We start from the raw sequence: 21,099 nt of genomic DNA on the forward strand, positions 1-21,099 counted from the left end.
ATAAGTGTTTTAATGAATGCTTTTAGGTGATATCCTCAGGAATACAAATTGGTCAAGATAATTTGTTTTTATGATGTGTTTTAAATTTCCAAATACAAATCAAATCAAATCAAAAAAGCAGTTTTTGCAGTTGAACTACAGGTGTTGTATATTATACAGCCTTTTCATGCATCTTTATCAAGGGAACCCTTATCCTAATGATTTTTTAAATAATATTATGATGATACGATATGGTCATCTGTGGCACTTCGTTTCTCAATGGATTTGTCATCTAGGAGGGTTAATAAACAAATTTAGCTGGGTGTATTTAAAAAAAAAAAAGAAAAGCGGGACAATTTGTGAGAGACCAAAATCCAAAATGGCTGCCGTGGAAGTTAAAATTTTAATGGTTTGACCTACAATGATGCACAATACATGGTACCAGCCCCCTCTCAGTCATGTACCAGCCCCCTCTCAGTCATGTACCAGCCAGCCCCCTCTCAGTCATGTACCAGCCTCCTCTCAGTCATGTATACCAGCCCCCTCTCAGTCCTGTATACCAGCCCCCTCTCAGTCATGTACCAGCCTCCTCTCAGTCATGTATACCAGCCCCCTCTCAGTCATGTATACCAGCCCCCTCTCAGTCATGTACCACAGCCCCCTCTCAGTCATGTATACCAGCCCCCTCTCAGTCATGTACCAGCCCCCCTCTCAGTCATGTACCAGCCCCCTCTCAGTCATGTACCACAGCCCCCTCTCAGTCATGTACCACAGCCCCACTCTCAGTCATGTACCACAGCCCCCTCTCAGTCATGTACCACAGCCCCCTCTCAGTCATGTACCACAGCCCCCTCTCAGTCATGTACCACAGCCCCATCTCAGTCATGTACCAGCCCCCCTCTGTCATGTACCAGCCCCCTCTCAGTCATCTACCAGCCAGCCCCCTCTCAGTCATGTACCAGCCTCCTCTCAGTCATGTATACCAGCCCCCTCTCAGTCCTGTATACCAGCCCCCTCTCAGTCATGTACCAGCCTCCTCTCAGTCATGTATACCAGCCCCCTCTCAGTCATGTATACCAGCCCCCTCTCAGTCATGTACCACAGCCCCCTCTCAGTCATGTATACCAGCCCCCTCTCAGTCATGTACCAGCCCCCCTCTCAGTCATGTACCAGCCCCCTCTCAGTCATGTACCACAGCCCCCTCTCAGTCATGTACCACAGCCCCACTCTCAGTCATGTACCACAGCCCCCTCTCAGTCATGTACCACAGCCCCCTCTCAGTCATGTACCACAGCCCCCTCTCAGTCATGTACCACAGCCCCCTCTCAGTCATGTACCACAGCCCCATCTCAGTCATGTACCAGCCCCCATCTGTCATGTACCAGCCCCCTCTCAGTCATCTACCAGCCCCCTCTCAGTCATGTACCACAGCCCCCTCTCAGTCATGTACCAGCCCCCCTCTGTCATGTACCAGCCCCCTCTCAGTCATCTACCAGCCCCCTCTCAGTCATGTATCAGCCAGATGTAGCTCGACAGATGTACCTGCTGAGGCCCCCCACAACCATCAGAACCGCGGAGGACCCGAGCCCCCGGACCCCCCTAGAGGGGGACAGGAGGGAATCGGATCCGACTGTGCGAAGAGGGTTTAGCACCTCAAACACACAGGGTGAGCAGATCGTGGGACTTACCTTCACACAGAAGGACCCACGACCACTCAGGTGCGCATCCCACATGCCACCAGGGGACGGACGGGAAGCAAAACACCCCCGTCACAGCCCCCAACATCACGGGGTCAAAGGTCAAGAAACAAACCCCGTGGCAAGGCCGTAGCAGCAGAGCGCGGAGGAGGACCCAGAACCAGGAACAGCCCGAGGGCCAGGACACCCCGAAAAAAGAGGGCCCGGTGAGGCCAACGATGCCGTAGCATCGAGACCCCACCAGTGACACCACCCCCCACCTCGCCAGCGTATCGGACAGGGCCCAATCCAAGAGCAGGCTCTTCCCCCCTATGGCACGCCGCCCTGAAGCACTCCACAGAGGCTACACCCCCACAATACTACACAATGTTGGAGGCTCTGAGTTGAGGCGATGTACACCTGGTCACTCCACGTTGCCAACTGCCTAGCCGATTTCCCCTGGGGAACCGGCTTTCTTAACGGCTCCCACACCATTTCGGGGCAAAGTATGGATGCCATCGGCCTATCAAGCCGAGGCACCCCATCCTTAAGCCCCTGGACCAAACCCACCACCCTGTGACTGGCATGTAGGCGGGGGTAAGGCCAACGATGCAGGAGATTACCTGTCCCTGTGCCACGTAGGCCTCAATGGCTGGGAAGAATGGGCAGACAACGCCCGTCTCTCTCACAGGACGACGTTGCCAGAGATGACCTATCATGTCATCAGGAACAGGTGCCGGCAGTGGCTGCGGCAACGCCACGCCATTAGCGGCTGCGGCGGCCACCATGAGCTCGGCGAACAAGGCAAGCAACTCCCCTTGCATACCACCCTCCCCGTCACTCGCGTCCCTCACATACGGGAGGCTGCCTCGGGCGCCAACGTCCGACGTGGCAGATAGCTGGGTATCTTGTCTCGGGTCGGAGGTTCTAACCCAACTCTCGAGTACAAGGGACCCCAAGGAGACGCAGCACTCCCTGCCACTCCCCGAGGGGGAGAGTGATACGTCTCTACTGGGGCTTCGAACAAGAGAGCTCCCGCCCCCTCCATGTAATCCTCAGTTTCCATCGGAAATGGAGAAGAGGCAAGAGAACTCTCGTCCGGCTCCAGCACAACACTAAAACCAGGCCGTTCACCCCTGCTGCTCGCCGCCTTACGACAAGAGCGAGCCGAGGCAAAGAGTCTGCGACGCAAATCCTCGGCCACCAGAGGAGCTGTCGGCCTCTCGGCCGACTGTCCACTGGCAGGAGAACCCGGCCATCTCACAGGAGATGGAGGCTCAACAGCCCCTCTGCGAGGCAAACTCACCACCGGGTGCCGCCCAGGCGCACCTGGCTGCCACGGCCGCGGAGCCAGAGACGCCCCACGGCGCACGGAGGACGCTGCGATAGTGAAGCGCTGGTGGAGGGTAACGTTGTGAGTGTCTAGAACCTCCGATGGTGAAGACATTATCTCGTAGTTTTTTTCGTAAATTTTGCGAGAGAGAAAAGAACAAAGATACAATGTCAACGTAGCTCCTTTCCAACAACTATTTCGGCACTACACTTAAAGTGGTGTATACAGGCACTTTACGGTGGTGAAAATAGAGAAACTGTTGGTGTGGCCACTACCCCGCTTATGTAGAGGAGCGGATGTGGGTGTGGCCAGGCGGATGGGTGTGTGCATGTGGAGAAAAATTATTCATTATTAGATTGGATAAAGGGATAGTTCCAAGAGAGCAGAGCGTAAGCTATACGGTAATATAACTATGATAGTACAGCCGCCGTAATGGTTCTTAAAGGAGCACTTCACCCCAGACCTTTATCATTTGTATATCATATTGCTCATCCTGTGTTGCCTTAACCCTTTCACTACCACACTACCAAAGGGTTAACCCTTTCACTGCGACAATTGGATGGAAGTTAATGCCCCTGACTTCCCAAACACACAAATTTTCGCAAAAATGTGGCAAAACTTCCATTTAGAGTAGAATGTTGTGAATACCACAACAGTGGGTCATTCATATGGACTCTTCTCGTGAACACGGTAAACACAACCCCATTTGAAGGCAGCATTTATCCGGAAATGGTTTTGTTAGCAAAGTTCCAGCGAAAATGCATGTCTTTGGTACTTTATTTGTGTACATACTACTTAACCCAATGTATTACATAACAATGTTTTGATTAAAATGTTTTCTCGCTCCCCCCTCTCTCTCTCTCTCTCTCTCTCTCTCTCTCTCTCTCTCTCTCTCTCTCTCTCTCTCTCTCTCTCTCTCTCTCTCTCTCTCTCTCTCTCTCTCTCTCTCTCTCTCCCTGACAAAGACCAACCTGTGAGAGTATCTAATAACATGTTGACCGGTCCTCCACCAGTTCAGGTAGTAACGACAGAAATATTCCTTGACGGGACAGTTAACACTCGATAGCCACTTCAGCACTGACACCAGCACTCTTAACCCTTTCACTACCACACTATAGATGGTGTGGTAGTGAAAGGGTTAACCTTCTGCAGTGTGGTAGTGAAAGGGTTTTAAAATGTGGACGCTGAGGAAGATGCTGAAGATAACATGGAAGGATAAGATCAAGAATGAGGAGGTACTGAGAAGAGCGGGTATGCAAGGAGGACAGCTGCTGGAGAGGTTGAAAAAGAGAAATATGGAGTTGTGCAGGCACGTGCTGAGAGGATCCAGCGGGGAGATGTTCAAGAAGGTGATGGGGAAGGTGGATGGAAAGAGAGGAAGTGGAAGATCAAGAAGAGGCTGGGTAGACGACGTCTGTGATTGGAGCAGAGTGAGAGGCAGAGTCACGGAGTTGGAGAGAAGAAGTGATGACAGAATGGGTTGGAGAGTGATAGGCAACCTTCGGAACAAAGAAGCCACCTGATGATGATGATGATGAGTGTGGTAGTGAAAGGGTTAACCATCTGTCATGTGGTAGTGAAAGGTTAACCTTCTGTAGTGTGGTAGGGAAAGGTTAACCTTCTGTAGTGTGGTAGTGAAAGGGTTAACCGTCTGTCATGTGGTAGTGAAAGGTTAACATTTTGTAGTGTGGTAGTGAAAGGGTTAACCTTCTGTCATGTGGTAGCGAAAGGTTAACCTTCTCTAGTGTGGTAGTGAAATGGTTAACCTTCTGTAATGTGGTAGTGAAAGGGTTAACCTTCTGTAGTGTGGTAGTGAAAGGTTAACCTTCTGTAGTGTGGTAGTGAAAGGTTAACCTTCTGTAGTGTGGTAGTGAAAGGTTAACCTTCTGTAGTGTGGTAGTGAAAGGTTAATCTTCTGTAGTGTGGTAGTGAAAGAGTTATATAGCATTACTGGCATTGCGTCTCGCTCTTCGCCCTATTGAGATATATCTTTATCTCCAGCACCTACTGTGCTTCATTAACAAAACAATGCACCCATGCACTTGACCAGGCCCCGCCCCAGTGTCCTCCTATAAGACACCGGACGTGATCACACTCCCCCTTCCTCTTTTTTGTTTTCATCATGGACGCTGCAGTGCACGCCATGAACTAGTAGTTATGAAGTGCAGAAGGAAATTGAACAATGTTGGGTTTTCGCCGGAGATTTGCCAGCCCCTGGAATCTTCTCGGCACATTCTAACAGCGCATCGGGCCTGTCCTGGGGTTTCCTCGTCTTCTGACAGCGGATCGAGGGACGTCGCGCGGCGGGTAGCTGTTGGCTAGGTCGCGCACAGGTAGGGCCTGCGCCACCAGGCACCAGCCGAGTTGTGTATTGGCGCGAGGGGCAGGATATTTGGGAAAACATGGTCGTCATGACTCTGTTATGGGTGTTTTTCCCAGCTATCCTAGTGCGCGCGGCTAATGCTATGCTACAATGCTGGGTCTCCGTTTCTTGTTCCCCACCAAGGGCTGTCTTTTTAGAAAGGTCTTCCCTCCTCTTAACCATTCATGCTGACGGTCAATCGGTGTCTACTGTTGGGAGTTTTGACGGGGGCTTGTTTACCATTTCATGGGTGGATGGGCTGAGGCCTAGGGCTGGTGTGCTTTTTGTGAATCTATGAATTGTGTGCAGGACTGGTGTTTCTCTGGTCTGCATCCCCTTAACATTGTGTGTATGGGCTAGCCCATTCTTCAGTGTGTTGGTGGAGTTTTCGTTCATTTATTCATTTACCCCTTCATGGGTGCACACCACAGTGGAGGTTGCTGCATTCCTACTAGTGAGGCAGTGCTTCACTAGTAGTAGTTTTTTGTTGCAAATCAAATTAAATCAAATCAAATTTATTTATAAGGCCCGACAACACACGTTAATGTCCCCATGGGCCGTACAGGTCTTCTTTAAACAAGTCAAGAAGAAAACATAAAAAAAAAGTCAAGAACAGAACAAGAACACCATAAGGTCCAAACATTTTTAGATGAATGCAAATAAATGAAAGAATGCAAGCACTCCCAGACATACCCCACGCGAAGGTAAGGAAAAACTCACTAAAACCTAACAATAGGGAAAAAAGCTCCACAGGCAGTGTGGAGGAGAGAAACCTTAGAAGGGCCATTCAAGGGGGGATCTCCCTTCTTAGATGTTGGTGATAGTAGTGTTGCAGACGGACAGTTGGTAAGCATGCACTCATGTGTGTAGTGAAACACAGATGAGTGCATGCAATAGCAACTGAACATTTTGAAAGATTAAAGATAGAGCTAATAGCGATAGCAACTGAACATTTTGAAAGATTAAAGATAGAGCTGATAGCGGATCTATTTGAGGCACAGGGGCGGCGCAAAGAGGGTCACGTCCTCCCCGTCTTAGTCACGGGACATTCAACACTCCGGTCATTGCTCAGGGACAGCCGGAGACAGGGAGATAGGGGGCGGCGCAGAGGGTTTCGAACTCCCGGACATCATCGCGGGACATCCGGCACTCCGGTCACCACTACGAGACCTCCGGAGACAGGGGGGCACGCAGAGGGGGTCGCAACCTCCCGGCCTTCATCACGGGACGTCCGACACTCCGGTCAGCACTCCAGGACAGCAAGTCATAGGGGGACAGGGAGACGGGACAGGCGTTAGACAGCTCATGAGATTGTAGTGGGCGGACATAGCAATAGATACAAGTGGTAAGCATATAATGTGAATGGAGTAGATATATGAAGTAAGCGTATTATGTGAATAGAATAGAAGTACTTAACCCAGCAATGAAACCGCGTTGACTGTTAATCTGTTAACAGTCTGTTAATACTGTTAATCAGTTGACAGGACCACGGACAGACGACGGTGAATAACTGATCCAAGGCCTCGGAGGTGCATGTAGAGCAGTCACTACAATCTTGGCCAAGACCCCGAGGCATCCATCACCTTAGTCAGCGCCAGGAGACGGGCACTCAGAGAGATAGGGGGAGGGCAGGGGGGGGGGGGGGGGGGAAAGGGGGGGGGGAAGAGTTAGAGAGTTCCCATGTTTGTGGTGCTGCAAAAGAGCAGACATGTAGTACCCTGTAGTGCCATGTAGTACCATGTAGTCCCTGTAGTGCCATGTAGTACCCTGTAGTACCCTGTAGTGCCCTGTAGTACCCTGTAGTACCCTGTAGTGCCATGTAGTACCCTGTAGTGCCCTGTAGTACCATGTAGTACCATGTAGTGCCATGTAGTGCCATGTAGTGCCATGTAGTACCATGTAGAGCCATGTAGTACCCTGTAGTGCCATGTAGTACCATGGAGTACTCTGTGGTACCATGTAGTACCCTGTACCCTAACTAAACTAGACAGATTAATCTAAAGGTCAGTCCCCGACCAGGTGAGATCAGGGTAGGTTGAAGGAGAGAGAGAAAAGATGAGTCTTAAGCAGGGATTTAAAAGCTTCGACAGAGCAGGCGCCCCTGATGACGGCAGGTAATTTGTTCCACAGGTAGGGAGCGCGGAAGACAAAGGCTCTGTGGCCGGCGGATTTCTTTTTAACCCTAGGGGTCGATAGAAGCCCCGCATTTTGTGAGCGCAGAGCACGAGCGGGCGAGTATCGGGAGATGAGATCGGATAGATAGAGCGGTGCAAGCCCATTTAAAATTTTGTAGGTGAGGAGTAGCACTTTAAAGTCAGAACGGGCTTGGATAGGAAGCCAGTGTAGGGCGGACAAAACTGGTGTGATGTGATCAAATTTTCTAGTTCTAGTTAGTATCCGTGCAGCCGCATTTTGCACGAGTTGAAGATTTTTGATGCTTGAATTAGGTAGGCCTGAAAAAAGTGCATTACAGTAGTCCAGACGTGATGAGACAAAAGCATGAATCAGGGTTTCAGCATCAGCCAGAGTTAAAATGGGGCGTATTTTTGCGATATTACGAAGATGGAAGAATGCAATTTTGGTGACATTTTTTATATGTGCATTAAATGAGAGGGAGGAATCAAAAATGACTCAGAGGTTTTTTATGGTGGAGCTCTGGGATACATGACAGGTATCAAAGTTGAGGGAGATGTCCTGAAACAGGCCTCTGTGGTTTGGGGGGCCAACAATTAACATCTCAGTTTTATCTGCATTAAGGAGTAGAAAGTTTTGCGACATCCATTTTTTGACGGCAAGCAAGCAGGCCTCAAGGTTTTGTAGTTGGGAGGAATCATTTGGCTTAATAGGTATATATAATTGGGTGTCATCAGCGTAAAAATTTAAGTTTATGCCAAATTTGCGTATGATATCGCCGAGGGGTAGCATGTAAATCGAAAATAGCAAAGGGCCCAGGACAGAGCCTTGTGGGACACCACATTGCACTGGGAGGGTCTCAGATGTTAAATCATTATAGACCACGCAGTGTGTTCTATCAGTTAAATAGGATTTAAACCAAGCTAGTGCGAGACCCCGAATGCCAACATGATTCTCAAGCCGACCTAGAAGAATCGAGTGATCGATAGTGTCAAAGGCTGCACTGAGATCAAGCAATAAGAGCACAGAAGTGAGGTTTGAGTCAAGAGAGAGCAGTAAGTTATTTGTGACTTTGGTAACCGCAGTTTTGGTGGAGTGTAAGGCTCTAAAGCCAGATTGAAATGATTCATTAAGATTATTGTTTGATAAATGGTCAGTAAGTTGCGTTGCGACGATCCGTTCTAACACTTTGGATAGGAATGGAAGATTGGAGATAGGTCTGTAATTTTTCAAGATTAGAGGGTCGAGGTTCGGTTTTTTAAGTAGTGGTTTAATGACGGCTGATTTAAAGGCCAGGGGCACCACGCCAGTAGACAAGGAGCCACTTTTGCGGAGCACCACTGGTGCTCCGTGCTTGTGAAGCAGGTGGCATCAGTCCTTTGCCTCTGACATGTTGGAACGGTGTCCCGCCCGGCCGACGCCATGAGGTGAATCGGCCCGGCAGGTGGCTGGTGGGCTGTTAAGCCTATACCGCCACGGTATAGAATTAGCAGCGATTACTAACATTGTTCGAATTGCTGTTTTTTCTGTCAAACATGATGTCGGGTGGCGGGGCCTTGAAGGCCAGCCGACGTCGAAACATCGCGCAAGGTTTTGACGTTATTAGCTTTGACCTAGCCGCAAGCTATAACCGCAGGGAGGGCTAGGATGCTGTCAACGCTTGTTTACAGACATCTTGGTTGGATCAGTCTCCCCTTGAGGGGGTGAGAAGTTTTTTCCCTCCTCAGGGCTCCCCTCTCCGCAGAGGGACTTTGGTCTTTCCGTAGGAGCGCGGGCGGTATTTGACCTAGGCCCCACACCGCCTCACACCATGCAGCCAGAGGTGAGAACACGGCCTCGTCAACGGCTGTGGCGAGGCCCTCAACCAGCGGCCATGTTTCCCCCGCCTGAGGTACCCTGGGCACAACGAAAACAGGTGACCGCAAGGCCGACAGCCTTGGCGGCCGAGGGATCGGCTACATTAGATGAGCACGCCCTAAAAAACCGTTGCCGTCTAGCTGTGTCCAGCTCGCTCTCCGGTCACCCCCCCCCCCCAACATCAGCGGGATAAGGGCTCTGATTTGTTTCCTTTGGTTGCGGGTCGCGTGCCTTCAATGAAGCGCAGGCAGCCCCACGTTTCGCTTCTCATGGGGACAGGGGCTGACACCCAGTTGATGGCTGAAACTGGGTCTGTCCGTGAGAATGTTGTGCTGTCAAGCGGCTCCCACGCCACACGTTCTGCGTCTGTGTTTGGTGAGCCTGGTGTTACGTCTGTCAACTACAAAGGTTGTCAGCAGGGGGGCTCAAGACCTCTTGAGGCAAACAGCCTTCGCCAGGCCGGGAATCACGTTAGTGCCTCCCACTCCCGGAAGACCGGCAGTGGTCTGGCAGGCGCGTGTGATTTGGGTGGTAGTAATATCACTGCAGGGCTACGGTGTGTAGGAACCCAACCTATCGGGCAGTGTGGGGGCCTCACACCTTGCATGTCCAGCTGTAGAACAGTTCCTCAGCAATCCATGCTGGCGAGGTGTTCAGTGGGGGAGCTTTTGTCATCCAGTGTGATGTTAGCTTCCCCCGTATCAAACCGGCCCTTTCTGTCGGGGTCCCCCCTTGGGTGCGATTGCCTCGTTGGTAGTGTCGGGCTGCGGTGGCGGGTGGCGGGTGGCGGCAGGTGCGCTTGGGATTATCATCACATATGGCTACAGCAGTGCCATATGTCGAGGTGGATGGAGAGAACGCTGAGGCGGGGACTTGTGTTTACACAACCCCACCCGTTTTCAGGTTTGGTACAGACCCTATTGTCAGGGTCACCAGCAGTGACAGCTCTGGCCAATGAGATCCAATCTCTGTGGGCGAAGCAAGCCATCGTCGTGGTCCCAAAGGAGGACGCAATGCGTGGCGTTTCCTCCCGGTATTCTGTGGTGCCCGAGAAAACTCCCACCTGTTGAACGCTGTCAGGTGGGGGGCTGGTTCTCCTCCATAGACCTGTAGGATGCGTATTCGCATCCCGATCTTCCATCCTAGGGCTTACCTACGCTTCCTTTGCAGGGTTTAGCGTATGAGTACCAGAGTCTGCAGTTCGGCTATTCTCTGGCTCCCCGCATCGTCACCAAGTGCGTGGAGACCGCACTGGGGCCTCTGCGTCGTCGGGGGTTACGAAGTGTATTCTGCCCTGGATGACGTTCTGGTCCTTGGCCGGTCAGGGTAGATCGTCAGGTCTCATACCAGGCAGGTGGTGGAATTCCTCACCAGCCTGGGTTTTGCTGTAGACTGGAAGTAGAGTACTCCTCTTCCCAGTCAACGGGTGGAATACTTGGGCTTATTCTAAGCTCAACGTCTATATGGGCATCCCTCTCAGAGCGGCGGCGAGTGGGTGTTCTCGGCACGCTCGGGAGGTTCCGTCCTAGGATGGTTACGGCGCTGTCCGTGATGCGCCTGCTCGGTATGATGGCATCTGCTCACTCTGTGGTCCCTCTTGGCCTCCTCTTCATGACGAGGATACAGAGGTGGTTTTCCAGTATGGAAATGGACCCGGTGAGAGGCAAGTGGAAGCGACTGAAGGTTCCCATGTCAGTACTGGGGGACCTCGCTCTCTGGGGAGGGCCTGGGGCCCTTACCAGCGGGGTCCCCATGGGAAGCAAGCTGTCACACGTCACGGTCTTCACCGACGCCTCCCTCATGTGGGGGGGGACGTGTCGGGCCAACACAGTAGGGGGCAGCTGGCAAGACCATGCTGCCTGGTCTGCACTACATTCAATGTGTTGGAATTGAAGGCAGTCCTTCTGGTCCTCAAACGGCTCGGCCACCTTGTGGTGGGCAAGCATGTTTTGATCAGGACGGTCAACACGACGTCAGTGTCGTATATCGACAGACAGGGAGGAGTACGCTACCCCATCTGCACCGGGCATCGGTCGAGCTCTGGCTATGGGCGTTTCTCCATCTGCGCAGCCTGAGGGCTCTCCACATCCCCGGCAGGGTGAATGTGGGTGCAGGTGTGATGTTGCGGGGCAGTCCTCACCCTGACGAGTGGGGATTACGTCCAGACATAGTCGGGCAGGTCTGTGACCGATTCCGTGGCCGTCCGGGATTCTGTACGCTTTTCCCCCCGTTACACCTGATAGCTCAGCTGTTGGGGCGGGTACGTCGGGAGCGCGGGACTTGGTCCTGGTCGTGCCGGGCCGGGGCTCAGCTGTGTGGTCCCCGGCCCTGATTCAGCTCTGTGTGGCCCCGCCGTGGCCTGTTCCATGGTCACCGCAGGCCCTCTCTCAGGCACGCAGAACTCTGTTCTGCCTTCCTGTTCTGGGGCAGCCTCTGGGCTTGGCTGCTGACAGTGTGAATCTGGTGGGGATGCGTCTTGACTATTCTGTGGTTGACGCTATCCGGTACGCGCACGCTCTGTCCTCTACCGCGGCTTACGCTGGGGAGTGGCATATGGTCGAGTGTGGGGGCGGAAACGTTGTTCAGCCACCCTCGTGGGACGTTCCTGCTTGGCGCTCGGCGTCTCAAGCCTGTGGAACGTTCTCTGTCTCCGAGTGGGACCTCCAACTGGTCCTCGGCCGGTTGTCTGAGGCCCCGTTTGAGCCTCTTGTGCAGGCGTCGTTGGAGCAGCTGTCTTCAAGACTGCGTTCCTACTGGCCATCACCTCGGCTAAGCGCGTGGGTGAGCTGTGTGCTCTCTCGGTGCGGCCTGAGTGCTTGTCTATTCGTGCCAATAGCGGTGCGACTCTGAGGCCTAATCCAGTCTTCGTGCCAAAGAATATCCGGAGCTCTTTTCGCTCCAGGGATATTGTGATTCAGGCGTTTCATCCGCCTCCTCACGCTGGTGAGTTAGAGGCAAGCCTTCACCTGTCATGTCCCGTCCGGACTTTGGGGGTTTACCTCAGTTGGACTCTGGACCTCAGGGCTACCGATCAGCTCTTTGTTTGTTACGGTGGCCCTCGCGCTGGTAAGGCACTGTCCAAGCAGCGCCTGTCACATTGGTTGTGCGAGGGCATTGCCCTTTGCTACACATTGGCTGGGCTGGCCCCCCCTAGGGGTGTCAGGGCGCACTCCACTCGTGGTGTGGCGGCCTCTGCCGCCTTGTAGGGGGGGCCTCGGTGGAGGACATCTGTGCTGCGGCCTCCTGGTCCTCCCCGGGTCCCTTCGTTAGGTTTTACCTCATGGACATGACTGGGGGTTCTGTCTCCAAATTGGTTCTGAGGTCTGGGACCTCCCCTGCGTCCTGCCTGTCGGTGGGTTAGCAGGGGTTTGTGGGTGTGTGCCACGGGGTGATGTGTGACACGTGGTCCCGCCTGTGCTGTGCGTTTTTAGGGGTCTCTGGTTCCCTCTTTTTTCGCACTTTGGTGGAGTTGACTGCCGCTCCCTCTTCACTAGGAAGGGCGGGTGGACGGGACTCCCCTCCCCCCTGGTGGTAGGGCTTGCGGGTCCTCAGGGGGTACATTTGTCGGGCCACGCGTCTGCTCTGCCCCATATCTCATTATGGCGAAGAGCGAGACGCGATGCCAGTAATGCTATATAACGAAAGGTTATCCTATAACCTAGTTATATGAATACTGGCTGAGCGTCTCGCTCCTAGCGCCCTGAGGTCCCTTGTTTGGGTTTTCTATGATGTAATCTTTTTCCAGAGGAAGGGGGAGTGTGACCATGTTCGGTGTCTTATAGGAGGACACTGGGGTGGGGCCTGGTCAAGTGCATGGGTGCATTGTTTTGTTAATGAAGCACAGTAGGTGCTGGAGATAAAGATATATCTCAATATGGCGAAGAGCGAGACGCTCAGCCAGTATTCATAACTAGGTTATAGGATAACCTTTCGTTAACCTTATGTCATGTGGTAGTGAAAGGTTAACCTTCTCTAGTGTGGTAGTGAAAGGGTTAACCTTCTCTATTATGGTAGTGAAAGGTTAACCTTCTGTAGTGTGGTAGTGAAAGGGCCAACATTCTGTAGTGTGGTAGTGAAAGGTTAATGATAAAATGTGTTAAAATTCACGAGTCAAAACTGAGCTGCACAATGGTATTGACATCACGTGAATTCTACTTTCACCGAGTGCTGGTGTCCGTGCTGAAATGGGGGGGGGGGCATTCGCCTTATTCACCTCGCCACCATTTTTGTTTTCGTAGATCGTTATGAACGCATTTCAATGAGCCGATGACTAAATCACTTCCATGTAAACAACACGAAAAACACGGCGGTGAAACTAAATCTGAGTCGGGTAATCGTGAGCTTGTTATTCTGATAGTGTCTTCTGCCTGTGACTATTCTGATTCTAGAAGTGGCGTGAACAGGCACTTTCAGACTAGACCAACGTAAATGGCTGTAGAGTGTTAACTATCCAGTCAAGTCTGGAATATAAATCTAGTTCCTCTCAATGTGTTTATAAAACTGGACTGAGCCTGTGTGACTCAAAGGAGAAAAAAACCAGACGTATTTCAGACATAATCCTCTGATAGTAAAGTTAGAAGTATAACAGACAAAGCCAGGTATAACTGTACAATAAGCGACAGTATCGTGACGATAATGTGCTCAAAGTACGGGCTCCCGCGTCACTAACAGTATAGAGGTACATACATCATAAAAAAACTCAAATGTCTTTACTTCCTTTTTGTTGCAGGAAATGGCTGGTGGTTTGACCGCAAATCAAAAAGACAAACCAAGCATCAAAGGTAAAAAGGAAGTCAGAGTGGCGGTTGCTTAGAGACTGCTTGTTTTTTAATGTACATTTACATTTAGTCATTTAGCTGACGCTTTTATCCATACAAGTTCTGTACAACAAGTCAGCAGGAAGGGTACAACTCTGGCAGCTAAGGGTAAGTAACATTGTTTGTAAAACAGTGTCGAACTTGAATGCTACAGGCTTGAGTGCAGAGTATGTGTGTTATGCGGCTTCACCTGCTGAGCCTCCACCCAGTGGCGGCTCACCGGGGGCGCTAGGGCGCCGACCCACCTGTTAAATGAGAGAAGAAGAAAAAAATACTTTTTTGTTTTTTGTTTTATAGCCCTATAAATAATATAAACATGTTTAAAATGAATAATATTTACTCATTTTAAGTACGTTTGTGTTTCCAATGCACAATATAACTTAATTTTACAAAGATTAATAATAGTTTTCCTGAACAGGAAGTGACGATTCTGTCTGATATAGACCTTTTCATTACCGTAGCCACAGGCATTTCTCCTCCCCGTATTTCTCTCTGGGCTAGGCGCAATTGCGCCTGGAGTGCGCGTGCCCGCCGTGCACTGGTTCATCGCTGTATCCGTCGCAGCCACGCGCTTTGCGTTGAATATGATGTATTATGATGGAACTCGGGCGCTGGTTTGAAACGACCTAGCAAGCAGCCGAGCGTCTAAAAGCTCTCTGATTGGCCGACGCGGTACTTTCCGTAACCGCAGTTTGCAACATGAGTTTATGCTGTTGTTGTGTTGTGTGATGCAGATATTTGTCTTGGAGCGTGATGGCAAGTTCTTTCAACGGTTAGGCTTAGGCACTCTTTCAAAGTTGGTTAAGGTTAGAGTTTGTCTTAGAGCATGGCGATAGAACACCAGGTAGTTTGCAGGCTGTTCGAGGCGGACATGGACAAAGGCACTCACTCACAGTACTTGTTGGCTATTAACAAGCTATATTATGGATGCAGTGTGGAGGGACATGCATGGACAATGGATGGACATCAACACAGGCTGGATGGACAATGCCATGGAGTGGATATACTTTATCAACAAGCCAACAACAAGGTAGATTAGCGATCTTAACTCTAGTTTAATACATGATACGTTGTCTACTGATGCCGCATAATATCAACAGCTGATTCGTTGTAACGTTACAGCTTTCAGCTAACGTTAGCTACTGCTAGCTGTTAGCTCCGTTAGCTAACTGGCCACTTTTATAATTACTGCATGGAAACGGAGTAACGTTAACGTTTAAACGTTATGTCGAGGTCATACAATACTACAGTCGACATAAGGTTAACGTTACCCCGTTTCCATGAAGTGTTTAAATAGCAGCAATCTTGTTGAAAATATAACGTTACTAAAATGCTCTCTCTCTCTCTCTCTCTCTCTCTCTCTCTCTCTCTCTCTCTCTCTCTCTCAGCCACTCAGATAACGCTTCTCTCTCTCTCTCTTTCTTTTGGATTGAAAATACGTGGATTATGGCTTGTTCAATATCGTCTATGTTTGAATGAATGAATGAAAACTTTATTAACAGATTGCAGAATGGGTACAATACAGTACGGCTCAATACACACAATTGTTAAGGGGATGCAGACCAGAGAAAGACGTTTGTCTTGTTTACATCAGGGTCCCAGATTTTCGATTAATATCGATAGTTTAATAGCTAGCCTTGGCTCGTTTAACAATATGCAAAATATGTGTACAGCCCTGTACTCATACTGAAGTTATTCTTGGTATATAATACTACATTATACTAGGTCTGATTGTGTAACGAATCGATTCCACGTCGCGCTGTGTGTGAGAGAGAGAAGGAGAGAGAGGGAGAGATCTGCGTGTGTTTGGAGACGGAGCAAGTTTTGTTTCTAACTTTTCTATTTATATATTGTGTTTCAAGTTGTGAATTAGACTATACTTTATTTGACTGGTTGTGTGTTGTTGTAGTAACAGCTGAGCGACTCGTTCATAAGAGCCGATTCATTGCCGTGAGCGTGAGTCGAATCGCTCACGTCTTGCCATGAGTCGGTTGCGTGGTACTGTACATGTTTGCAAAATGTTTTGGTATAGCGCCCCTAGTGGAGAGAGAACCAGCAGCCGCTACTGCCTCCACCATGTCACCAACATCTTTATTTAATCACATTTTCACCATTTAGCAACTTACCATCAATCCTGGTATCCACGCTGGTAGAATCACTGCATTCATGGAAAGAGCAGGAGCCAAGTCTTACCAGCCATCCTTTGGGTGACCATGAGCTAAGCACCACTGGGGATCTGGTGCAGTGAAGTGTTAATAATAAATTAATCCATAGGATTAGTAGATGAATACCCAGTTCTGTATTTGTTTTATTTTGATGTGTACACACTGGTACAAGTAATATTCATACTGGTTTAAATAAACAAAATTTGATATTTCCCATGTCCCATATAGACTCCTCCATCATCTTAATATAATAATTAATAATGCAGGACCTGTTGCAGAGGTCTTTATTCTGCATGCAACGACACTCAATGTTTTTAGTGGCACACAGCGGTTAGTTTTTAGCACACACACCGGAACACACACGCATCATGCATTGTCTCTTTAGGATCGCCGATGCGATACTACTCTGCGCTTAACCCATTCCGTCGTCCTTCCCCCCAAGGGTCGCCGGGAGCAGACGAGGGCCTGAGCCGCGCCCGGGGACCATCCAAGTGCTCCTGCCCGTCTTCATCACGGACACGACAGCGTTAGTGATCTGTTGTTGTGCATGTTTTTCCATTGGGTTTCTCTTATCGGGGGGAGGGGGGGGGGGACCCTTGCGAGCACGGGGAGAACATGCAAACTCCACACAGAAAGGCCTGGGAGATCACCCACCTGGGTACCTGGCATCACGGAAACCTGGTCCCCAAGCGGGAATCGAACACTGGACCTTCTTGCTGTGAGGCGACAGTGTTACCACTACGCCACTGTGGCTCCACGGTGATGTTGTAGTATGTTGTGGTGCTTGTCCCCTCACAGGTCAGCCCTCTCCTCGGCCAAGGACCTACACAGATCCTGTCCAAGCATCGGCCAGTTATAAGACGGAGGTGCCCTCCAGTTTCCCCAAACCAGAGCGGAAGCCAATGATGCCGTCTTCTTCATCTGAGACAAAGAAGAAACAGCCTCCCCATGTCACTCAAAACCAGTTTGGACTGTACCAGGTTAGTAGTTGTAGTGTTATGTATTATTTAGGGCTGTTAGTTTATTGCGTTAATTAGATTAATTAATTACACAGCATATTATCGCATTATGAAAATTTACTCAAAATGTATTAACAAAAAAAATTATAACAATTTTTTTAATGTTTTTTAATTTGACCAAGAACATTTGCATGTTCTTGGTATCTGATTCTAGGGACATCTATGGATCTCAGGGAATGTATTCCCAGTGTCAGAAATACTGTGTCTGTTACTAGGCTTGAGAAAATTGTAATGAGCCAAATGAGAATATCAATTAAAAAAAATTTTGACTGTGAATAACACCATGCTAAAATTTACCAGACCTGAAAAATCTAAGCAAATGAATAAAGGGAATTGTAGATACAGTACTGAATTCTGCCATCCGGACACATGACACATGAAATATGATTATAGAATATAAAATATCAGGCCTAAAATGGTTATGCGATTAATTAGATCCTGTAATTAATTAGATAACTTTTTTTAATCGCCTGACAGCACTAGTATTATTATAATACATTGTTTCCCATACATCGGCTCTACAGGCCTCCCTCTGTCTCTCTTTATATATATACGTTCAATGTTTTTAAGTAGTCAAACGTTACACTATAAAAACTATCTGAAATATTCTTTTAACATGGATTAGGCTAATTATCTTTAACAATCGTGATGCAGGAAAAAAAAGCCTATTTTATTCAAAAGGAAGATACTGATTTATATAGATTTTTTATAATCTTAAATAGATAGATCTGAACTATCATTCATACTAGCTAATATATGTGCCAGGGGTTGAAGCTATTATTCATACTAGCTAATATAATATGTGCCAGGGGTTGAAGCTATTATTCATACTAGCTAATATAGTACAGTATGTGCCAGGGGTTGAAGCTATTATTCATACTAGCTAATATAGTACAGTATGTGCCAGAGGTTGAGGCTATCATTCATACTAGCTAGTACCAAAAGGCTTTGTACTTTAGTTTTGTATATTGTATATTTTGTATAGTGTTTGTCTTTATTCTTTAACTTTTTTTTTTACTGTATGAAGCACAGTTTCATGAGGGTCATACAGAACCAATCATTTCACTGTAATGTACATGTACCTTATGTGTGACAAATAAAACAAAACTTGAACTTGAACTGTAAATCAGTAACATGAGCGTATTCAAATCTATCAAAGAGGAGTAGTAGTTTAAGGGTAAAAAAAAGTTTGACTGAAGATGGACACTTTAACAATAGTATATCACTGGAAAAAGGACCCTATTTGAATCCATCAGGAAACATGTCCCTTTCTCCCTTCCCACAAATACCCTCAGATAGGTTGAATGATATTGTTATTTATTATTTTAATGCTGTTTTTATTTTTTTTAGCATCAGTTTTCGGCGCCAAAGGCCTTCCCCCAACGCTCCCACCCTCCTGCCGGGTTTACCATAACCATGAGTAACGTGACGGGACTGCAGATCGGTGACAACAACCACATGTACATCCACACCACCGACAGCCACGAGAGGAGACGCCACCCCACAGCGCCACCTAGTGTTAAGCTCCCACCTCCACAATCAGGAAGTCACAGGGACAAATCCTGAAGGCGTGAATACTTTCGGCAACCAACATGCCCTTCCGCGTTGCTCTGATTGGTCAGCGATCGGCCAGCCCTCTACGCTCGTTTTCCCCCTACGCCGGTAACGCGTGCATGCGCATTTCGTACTTGTCTCCCTGTGGGGAGGCGGGGGCCGCTGGTGTACAGCTGAGAGCTCCAGCATAGCTATGTCCGCGAGCTAGGCGCAAGCCAGAGTAAAACACAGTTTTCAATCAATCAATCAATCAATCAATCAATAATAACATTAATGAGACTCTCATTGTGTCTATTCTGCTAACGCTACCTCTCATTGCTTTAACGTTACCTAGGCTCTCGTGTCTATCTGCTAACGTTAACGTTAGCATTAGCATTAGGCTAACAAGCTGTAACGGCACCAGTCTCGCGTCTATCTGCTAACGTTAGCATTAGGTAATGACCGGTTTAAAATGGATGGTGATTACCTCACGTTGTGTCTATTCTACTAGCATTAACCATTAGTTACTAGTACAAACAATCAATAGCGAGTTATATTGATCACGCTATGTACGATAGCCATGCTAAAACGCTAGCACAACATTAGCACCTAACCTAACAACAAGCTTAACAAGTCAGCGATCTTTTTGTGAGACTAAACTCTCCGCTCGGTGGCAAATTGTGTTGATGTCGGTTTTGTTTCATCAATAAATGAGGCAGAATAAACAGTGACTGTATCCTTTTTTGTTTATTGCAATTGTTCCTGCTGCAAATGAAATCCTATGCGAGACATTAAAGATGGCGGCTTTCTGTTTTTGTGGAGAGCCTCCAACGAGTGACGCGTCTCTCTTCTGACCAATCAGTGGTCTGCAGTGTTTCACATGACTTTTCTGGTACCACAACATGCCTTTCGCGTTGCTCTGATTGGCCAGCGATCGGCCAGCCCTCTACGCTCGTTTTCCCCCTACGCCGGTAACGCGTGCATGCGCATTATCGATGGCCAATCAGAGCAACGCGGAAGGGCATGTTGGTTGCCAAAAGTATTCACGCGTCCTGAAGGCGTTATTTTTTTCCGTAGCCGCATTTCTGGCAGACGCTCTCTGATTTGTCACTGACTGACGCTCTCTGATTGGCCACTGACATGTTTGCCCAATCACGTGACGAGCTGTGTCTTTGCCCATTTCCGCGTCGAACAGCCTGCAAACTACCTGGCGTTCTATCGCCATGCTCTAAGACAAACTCTAACCTTAACCAACTTCGAAAGAGTGCCTAAGCTTAACCGTCGAAAGAACTTGCCGTCACGCTCTAAGACAAACTCTAACCTTAACCAACTTCAAAAGAGTGCCTAAGCTTAACCAGTGTAGAAACAGGCATTGGCCAATCAGAGAGCGGCTTGCCAGAAATGCGTCTACGGAAAAAAATAACGCGTCCTGAAGGGTCACGGCTAGAATGTATATGGCTAGGTATGGACGGAAGTGGTGCAAAATGTTCCTAGGCATGTGTTGTTGCCATGGCGCAAAAAGTCTAACTTTAGTTTGTAATCCTAACCCTTACCGTAAACCTAACCGATACCATAGTGGAGATAGAGCAGTTTTTTACTCCCCAGGCCAGACAGTGGCGCAATGCACGCAACGACCAGGAAGGGAATTGGCATAATGACTAAATTGGGATGGGTGAAAAATACAGAAAGCCCAAAAATAAATAGAATCGTTTTATTTTTTTAAACTGTCCTGATAATGCTGCATTCACCTGACGTACTGCAGGAATAATGATAGGAACTACTATCAGGCAGGATGAGTTTGGAGTGTTCACGCATTTAAACGTGTATTGTACGAAAATTCAAAGACAAAACAACAACTGATATAAACTTCATTGATATGGTAATTATTAAAGAAGTAATAGATTCTATTGTAAAACCTTTGACCTATATATGAAATCTGTCTTTTCAAAGAGGTGTTTTTCCTAATAATGTGAAATCGGCAAAGGTAATTCCAATATTAAACAATGGAGATAAGAATCAAATGGACAATTATAGACGAGTGTCCTTACTAAAATTCCAAAATATAACTTATTTTTGAAACAACTGGATCTTTTCATTATCAAATGTAAAATATTGGGTGAACACCAGTATGGATTTAGGGAAAATATAACTACTACCTATGTAGTAATGGAGATGGTTGAAATGGTGAGTGTTCTATTGGTATTTCTATTGACCTGCAGAAGGCG

General features: G+C 48.5%; 1 protein-coding gene across 1 annotated transcript in view; it reads left to right on the top strand.

Moving 5' to 3' along the window:
• ripk3 (receptor-interacting serine-threonine kinase 3) overlaps positions 1-19,508 on the top strand; it is a 74,476-nt gene extending 54,968 nt beyond the window's left edge. Inside the window, exons 10-14 of the mRNA XM_084327236.1 lie at positions 3,954-4,006; positions 14,070-14,121; positions 16,765-16,848; positions 17,121-17,302; positions 18,692-19,508. Coding sequence (XP_084183362.1) covers positions 3,954-4,006; positions 14,070-14,121; positions 16,765-16,848; positions 17,121-17,302; positions 18,692-18,907 — 587 coding nt within the window. The 3' untranslated portion in view covers positions 18,908-19,508. The remainder of the gene's footprint in view (positions 1-3,953; positions 4,007-14,069; positions 14,122-16,764; positions 16,849-17,120; positions 17,303-18,691) is intronic.
• The last annotated feature ends 1,591 nt before the right edge of the window (positions 19,509-21,099 follow it).

Source organism: Notolepis coatsorum (assembly GCF_963971535.1).
Source record: "Notolepis coatsorum genome assembly, chromosome: 13".
In the NCBI taxonomy this organism is placed as follows: domain Eukaryota; kingdom Metazoa; phylum Chordata; class Actinopteri; order Aulopiformes; family Paralepididae; genus Notolepis; species Notolepis coatsorum.